The 8,415-nt window shown below is 39.9% G+C and overlaps 1 protein-coding gene across 1 annotated transcript; it reads right to left on the minus strand.

Annotated features, from left to right (window-relative positions):
* Window positions 1–1,984: 1,984 nt before the first annotated feature.
* cysltr1 (cysteinyl leukotriene receptor 1) lies at window positions 1,985–6,859 on the minus strand. The gene is made up of 3 exons (XM_058063952.1): window positions 6,736–6,859; window positions 3,696–3,891; window positions 1,985–3,025 (listed from the first exon to the last, which is right to left on the minus strand). The coding sequence occupies exon 3, from the start codon at window positions 3,023–3,025 to the stop codon at window positions 1,985–1,987; it is 1,041 nt and encodes a 346-aa protein (XP_057919935.1). The 5' UTR covers window positions 3,696–3,891; window positions 6,736–6,859.
* Between the last annotated feature and the right edge of the window lie 1,556 nt (window positions 6,860–8,415).

Genomic DNA, 8,415 nt, shown 5'->3' on the forward strand with positions numbered 1-8,415 from the left:
CAATTTTTCCAGCGTGCCCTCGGTTTGGCCCAGGGCCTCCTCATCATAGATCTCGTAGGAACTTCCATCACGACAATTCAACAGCAATATAATCTTTCTGGTCCTCCTCCCGCTGCCATCATAGAAACACCAAGCAGAGCTTTCAGCTGCTCTGCTCCTAAACTCTGGAACTCATTACCAACTGACATCTGAAATATTGACTCACTGCCAATCTTCACATCCAGACTCAAAACTCGTATTTTCAAGACTGCATGCTCACTGACTGACTTTGTTGTCTGGATCTGCTCCAGTTGTATAAGGACCAAATAGCACAGAGTAGCGTGCCACCAATCCTGTACTTTATCTGGACATCCGATTCACTTTACTGCAGGTCTAAAGAAGTTCAGTTCTTGGAAAAAAACCCAACTTGTTTGCATGGTCATGCTTCGATATGATAAGATGACGATAAACACAAATATACACTATTTCCTGGTTTTTTCCCCTATTTTTCAGAACATTTTACACAGGACTTTACTTCTATGTTTTTTTTCATGGTCAGAAGTGAGTAGTTAAAGCGCTAGTGCTATCTGTGCTTTCTGAGTGAAACAAACATCTTTTTGTGCAAATAGGCTGGGGAGCCAATCATGTGCTCAATATTATCTGTTTCTGAAGAGCTAAATACAGTGGCCTTCTCTGTAGTCATGAGCAGCCTCGGCAGGCTCATTTCAGGGTTATGCTATGTCTCTCATTAACCTGTAAGCCTATCGTATGTCCAAGTATGCTCTTTTTATTGAGCTGACATCAATCTTTATTTTTTTTAGGACCATACAGCTTTCTTGAGAACAAACACAGTAGCTCAAGTATTCATTTTAGTTATGTGTATTCCACATCACAACTCTGAATGGGTGTGTGTCCTGTCCTGGTCTTGACTACTCAGGGGGCTGGTTTTGTCGTGGCTAGAGAGATGCCAGTTAACCTTATGGAGAGCCCTGAAGCTTTATACACTGAACGCCAATCAACCTGTGGTATTTGTCTGCTGCAGGATCGAGTCTACCAGTGATAACAGAAGAAAAATATTGAATATTTTCAATCCGAGTGTTAACTCCTTGCTGGAAAATCATCAGGTTAGTCTCCTGAACGAAGAGGAAGTATCTTTTTAATATCTGTGCTGGTGTAGCATCTAGTGGACACAGCTTGTCAGTATGAAAAGGACACTGCAGTAAAGGCTGCTGCAGCCAAGTGGCCCAAAACCAAGCATGAAGTCCATGCTCTTATTAATGCTTTTCCCAACCAAAAACACATTACAATGACACAATTTCACTTAACTATAAACTATTTATATCGGTTTTAATTGTGACAGTGGCTCTGGTATAAATTACATGACATGGTAATATAAATGACAAAACCCACAGTCAATGATGATATAATCAAATAGCATCTAAGAAAATCTTTTACCATCATTCAGTCAGGCCTAATTCTTTTTTTTTGTAATTTTACCGACAAAAATTATCAAAAAGCAGATGATATGATTAGATTAGATGTGCATTTTCAGTCCATAAAAATAACTTCTTTTTGGCCACAAACACCTCTGTCACTCACGGTGCAACCAAAACTAATAAGTGAGGCTTGTGGAACACTAAATGTAACCACACCACACGGACTATGTGGGTATCAAAATAAGCACTTATACATTTCTGTACATGCAAAACAATACTATCTTATACTCTTGTTTATGCCGTAAGGCATGCTTGTTGGGAAGCCAGTTTTCAGACGTTTGCATCTATTTTGTGTGTAAGCCCCACACCGATTCCCTGCATGTAGAAACGTCCTCAAGCAACTACTTGACTACTTTCTGTGCAACTGAAGCATTAAAAATTCAGGGCAAATAAGATGGGTTTTATAGCAATAAAAAGGCCTAATGAAGGACATTATAGCAGGTTTTCCTGCCAATAAAAACAATTATTTTAACACTGTAGACCCCCCACATAAAATGTCTTTGTTCCCCTTATTCGACAGCGCTCCTGTTTTGTAGAAACGAAGTAGCGCACAGCTGTCGGTGGTCGCCAGACTCAACGCCAGCAGCATTAAGTCTCAGTGAGCGTGTCCGTGTGCTGGCTGTCCATGACAGGCGCATGGAGGACAGTTGGTTGCGGACACCTTCCCCAGAGAAAAAGTAAAGCAGCGGATCAAAGCACGAATTGGCTGCTGCCAGGCACAGCGTCACCACAACCGACTTCTGCATGGCAACCCTTTCAGCGCAGGAAGTGTCGGTCCTGGACAAGGAGTTTATGTGGATGGAGCGTTGCACGTGGTATGGCATGAAGCTTATTAAGAAAGTCAAAAGGATGATGCCAATCATACAAACTGCTTTGGAAGTTGTGTCCTGCTGGGACCTGGCCAGTGGAGTGCGGGTCAGTAGGGTGTGGAGGATGCCAGTGTAGCAGAGAAGGATGACCAAAAAGGGCAGAAGAAACCCCAACACCAAAGACAAATTATTCAGCATGACCACCTTGAACACACCTTGACCTTGCGGAGGCTCAAAGCATTTTGTTTTGTTGGTGACTGGATCAAGTCTCTGGCCTGTCATCAAGAAGGGTGAAGAGGCTAAACAGATAAAAATCCAAATGCTGACACACATTAGACGTGAACGGCTCACTGTCACCACTTGAAGGCTCTGCATAGGGAAGACAATGGCAACGAAGCGTGTGACGGACATGGCCGCCATGAAGTAAATGCTGCAGTAAAGGTTGACATAGAGGGTGTAGGAGCTGATGCGACACAGGAAATCGCCCTGGTTCCACTGACCCTTGTTCACATAGTAAAGAACCCGCAGAGGCAGAGTGCTGACGCACAGCAAGTCGGAAACAGCCAGGTTCAGCATGTAGACATTGAAAGGAGAACTCTGGTGGGACATTAGGATCAACACCACTAAGGCGAAGCCATTCCCAGTCAGGCCGAAGACGGTGATGAGGCAGTAGGCCGTGGAGTAAACCTGATTACGGAAGTCATCGATGGATGGACAAACAGTCGAGTTGCTGTGCTCCATCTGTGATTAGGACAAGGACAGATGGAATTGAAAAACATCTTGTTGATTCAACAGTTTGAAAGATTGTTTCACAGATTGTCACCTGCGGTGCTGAATATTACCTGTACCGTAAATACTACTTTTGCTTACATTGCTCATTGTCAGTACACGTTATAAATTGAGGAATACAGCACAAACAACTCTATTTCGGGTGGATGGATTACACTACAAACTCCTCCGAACTGAAGCTGCCCAGAGCAAACTCAAGGCTGTGGAAACCATATGTCAGTAATAAAATATGCCGAACAATGATGGATAATGGAGGTAATCAATGTAAACAAAACCATAGCAAGACCATCACAGGTTAATTAATTGACCTTGACATCTCGACTCACTCTACCTCATGCATGTAATAAGATCCATAAGCACTAACAATATACAGATTTATGTACATATACTTTGTAGTGCTGTAGAATGGACTGAAAAAGAGGATGATGATGTACAGTACCTAGTACAGTATAGAGTCAGTATACATACATGGCATGTGATTTTTATTAAAGTCAACTTAAATTAGTGCTATTCTAATTAACAATAACAAAGTTTAAAGAAAAAAATGTGGATTTTACGGCTCTTCTTTTCTTGTATCTCTTAAGCCAAATGATATTTTTGTGATAAAAATCTCAGTGCTTACCAGTAATTTTCCCTTCCAAAGCAGATCTCCACTTGGGTCTGATTTGTTATCGCCCGCGAGTGTCTCGTCCTCTGTGCCTGATGTGTCACAACACTTGTTGCAGGTGGCTGCCTCTGGGGAGTGTCGCTTATTTTGAACCTCCTGAAGGTGGGACTCCCCTTCTCACTCTGCAGCCAGCCTGTTGTGATGTCATCAACTGTGCAGCCACACGGTAAATCATGTCATGGTAAGGTTAACTACAACATTTGTGTGCTGACCTCCAGTTTACCAGTTCTGACCTTAACTTTACTCATCTTACGACATTGGCGAAACATATCACAGTAAAACTTACAAATGTAGAAATATAGCGTGTCTTTGCGCAACACACAATGCACACTCACACAAATGATATAAAGATAATGAGTTTATATGCAGTCACATTCAACGACGGAATTGACGCGGACTGCCTTTAGGTCATGTGGTTGCAACACAGCAGTAATGATTAGTGGTGAAAAAGACCACCAGTAGCAATGGATTTATGATCAAAACAGACTCTTCCACTAAACCCAAAACATATCATTTATTGTTTAAATTTGCATTATTTATTTCAGTCGCATTTACTCAGATGTCTCGAGCTTGAGGACCGGATTCAAATGGCGTGACGAAGTAAAGAGCAGGTCAAACAACGTGATTCTATTTAAGTGATGACAGAAGAGTTGTTTTCATTTCCAAGCATTTCCTATGTAAGTTGCTAATCCGTTTAGTTTGTGATGTTTGAAAATGAAGTCCGGATGCTGCGGTGGAAATGGACAGGCTCATTTTCACAGTCCATAAGGCATTTGTGGCTAATCCATCTGTAACTCATTTAGCAATCCTTGACTTTAGCGATCAACTCGTTTATCAAACAAAACAACATTTGGGAATCCTGGGATGGTTTGCATGGATGCCAGTAATAATTATCGAAGCTTTAACTTTTGTCTGGATAGTTCAAGAGTAAATGTTGAATGATGAAAACAATGTGATTGATGTGTCCATGCTAATAATTCAGCAATTCAAACAAATATTAGATATTGGCCGACAAAATCCCGAATTGTACAGTAGAAAAAATCTAATCATTACAAAATATAAAAATGAAATACTTTCATACAATGCCTGATTATATTGTGCAATGTAACAGTGACTGTGGAAATCTACAATTCATCTTTCGACATACAGGATGCACCCACCGCCCCCACAGAATGTTAAACTGGTAATAACTTGTGTCGAGCACTCCAAAAGTGGGAGGATGTGCTGTAGTCACAACAACTAAAGGGGTTGTTGCACTTCCTGAGCAGTTTCATATGCAGCCATCCACTTCAGAAAATTACAGAAACGATCAAAGAAAAACATCAAGTGCTTGTCATTTGTAGTTGAGGAAACGCAGGAACATAGTGCTTGCCCTTTGCAAAAACTCTTCAAATGTGTTCCATTGTAATAAAATGGAGTATAAACGCCAAAAAGACCAGACCCAGCTGCATACAGTACAAACGAGTCTCTCGAGTCCCTCAATTCACGCACTTATACTTTGGGCTTGATCCACTAATATCCAAATAACAGGCGCTAAATTGCATGAGCAAACTCATAAAATTTGCACACACAATTACTTTGCGCATTTTATCAACCCACCTATTTTATGTTGGTGTTGACTTGTGTTTACTGGATGATGAGGGTGTGCTTATTGGAGCAGCTGTAATCCTTACACGGGAATAAGAACACCCCCCACCACCAACCTCCTTTTCATTCTCTTCACTCGATTTTGTCACAAATGCTAATATGGTCCATACATCAAATTTCATGAGAAAAGCCTGTTAAAGTGAAGCGCTATGAATATTGTATCTGGGTGGTCCTACTGTGTCTTATTTATTCTGCTCTAACAGATGTTAAGCAATATCCTGCAGACAAGGATGTTTATATAGGTCACATTATCTCCGAAATGTTCTCTTGTCTCAGCAGTTTGATTCATTTAAATACACGATATCGACAGGATGGTGATAAAAGTGGATTGAAATGTGCGATTTTGTCGTTGTTAACGTAGCTTGCAGGACCGCAGTGTGACGGATGTTTCCGAAAGGTTGCATTATGGAATGCTATACACATCATATAGATATAAACCAATGATACCATCAATATTTTGTAGTAATAGTTCGAGATAAAACAGCATCTTAGCTTAGTGATATGGGTGACAAAACGTATTAAGCATATTTTGCCATTTTTGCTGTTTTTTAACTTTTCCCCAACTTAATTTTTTGAAAATTAGGTTGTTTCTCATACTATTACAACTTAAAAACATTTTTCTCAAATATTCCCCCTCTGTGCTGCTAAATAATTTACTCATAATATTGCAAGTTCAATCTCATAAAATTGTTATAATAATGTTTTGTAATTTTTTTGTAAATTTTCTTGATTCTGACTTGATTCACAGAATATTTTGACTTTATTCTTGTAACAAAATAACCGAACTTTCTACAAATTACATCTTTGTTATTTTGTTTGTTTTTTACATTTGTTTGTCTCATTATATTGACATTTTTACAAACGTTTTTACTGAAATATTTCAACTTTATGAATTTAGGTAGAAAAAACATAAGTTGCACTGGAGTATAAACATAAGTCACAGTAGTATAAGTCACATTTTTTGCGGGTAATTTATTTATTTAATTTATTTTATTATCTCGCATCACCGTTCAACGACATCCTGCATCTACAGAAAGTTTGTTATCAGTACTGATGTGATTCTATGAAGTGTAAGTGAAGTATTTCATGTGAACACATCCTGTAACAAGCATTTAGTCAAATACTCAGACAGGACGCGTCTGGGTTATGACTTCATTTTGTTTGAGTTATGAAGCGAAGCTTATTTCACCGGCAATGACAACAGTCGTCCTGGCTGGTTAGGAGGTTTAGCTTGTTAAGCAAACTATGCTCACCTGCTGTGGTGCCTCGTTGTGACACACCTGCACCTAATCTAGCCTGCCTTCTATTTAGGCGGAGTCGAGGCAGCTGTGAGACGCAGGTTTCTTACCTCACGCGCCTGCCAGCCAGCTCATGTATCACTTGCAAACGTTTCCTGTCTGATTCGGTGTCTCCACTTCTAAGCATTGTTGTCCCAAAAGACCTTATGGATATTGAACCTTTTTGCAAGCGTGCTGCTGGCCTCCAGAGCCCTTAGTTCTCTCCTTACCTCTGATCAATCTTGTCACTGGTGACATTAAAGACTTCATTGCACAGCTCAGGATGTGGAAAGTCTGTGATTTTTATTTTTACAAAATGTTGACAATTGGAATCTAAGAGAAAATACATTTATAATATCTGTAACAGTATGGTGGACACATTGTTTTGTTTTTATTTTTCATTGTGACCTCTGCTGACTGTATGTCACTGACAGTTACACCATAAATCATGAAAATATTCTACTATAAGTAGTGTTTAATAAGACAACAACAGTGCTTGTAATGCCACAACATGTGTATACATACACACACACACAACAACGCAGTGAAGATAGAATTTACATAAAGATGTTTGTAATATATTTGACGTGTCTGGAGGATCATTTGTTGTGGTTCCTTTCCATCCATCAATTTTCTATGCCGCTTAACCTCACTAGGGTTGCGCTGTGGTTACTTTTGAAGTTTTTAGTTTTTTGTTTTTTTTTTAAAGATACTGCCCAGCGTTATTCTAGATGCTTGCATTTGGAGACCTTCTGGTTCTGGGTTAGTTGAAGAGCTTGCACGTTCATGCTGTGTGATTGATACGCACGGATTTGAACACGTTGACGGTAAAATTAAAGCCACCTGTTTTCTGTCGACCATCAGCAGGAACAACTGAAGCGAGGCACGCCAGATGAGCGATGAGTCTGCAATGCAGACCTGTGCCATGTGTACAGTAGATGCACACCCCAAAAACATCAGCTTTCAACAATCTATGTTAAGGCTCAAACACGTTCATCAATTATGATATAACAAACCATCTTTATAGTTTACAATTTAATATGAAAGTTATGGAATCAGACTATTCACTCGCAGATAAATCCTAGTCTCGGTGTTTTCTTGACATGTCTGCAACATGTTCAAGTTGATGTCAGTGGTAAAGGGAACCCCCTCAGGGTCTGATTCCCTGCCAACATGACTCATTGGAGTGTGGCTCTTTTCCACGTGTCATATGTCGGAACAGCAGTTACTGTATGGAAAGACCAAAGTTCCACTTTGGCTTCAACCTCTCGGACAAACACAAGAAGGGGCTGCCATTCGCTGAAGGAAGACTATGACAGTTGGAAGGCGAGTCCTTGAAAATAATTACTGTAATTCCCGTTGTATAAGCTGCTACTTTTTTTTTCTTCTACTAAATTTGTGCCGCTCAAGTCTTTTGGCGGGAGCCAATCACAAGCTGTAAGCTTGTCAACCTTTTTGTTGTTTTTTGCATTTTTAACTCATATTGGTACATTTATTGTATATTTCTGAAGTATAGCTTTTGAGTGTTAAGTTGCTGTGTGATGATTTTAGTGTTCTAATATGAGTGAGACTGATAAGCTTGTTTATAACTTTTCTCACAGTTCATGATTGGCTCCTGTCAAAGAGCTACCTGATCCTTGTGTGCCACAATACGTGTTTTTAGGATTTGGACAAATCTCTCTAAATTTAGTGGTTGTGGCCTCAAGATTGGTGCGTCTCATAGCCCGGAAATTATGGTAATTGTTGTTTTT

This window comes from Doryrhamphus excisus, chromosome 23, assembly GCF_030265055.1.
Source record: "Doryrhamphus excisus isolate RoL2022-K1 chromosome 23, RoL_Dexc_1.0, whole genome shotgun sequence".
In the NCBI taxonomy this organism is placed as follows: domain Eukaryota; kingdom Metazoa; phylum Chordata; class Actinopteri; order Syngnathiformes; family Syngnathidae; genus Doryrhamphus; species Doryrhamphus excisus.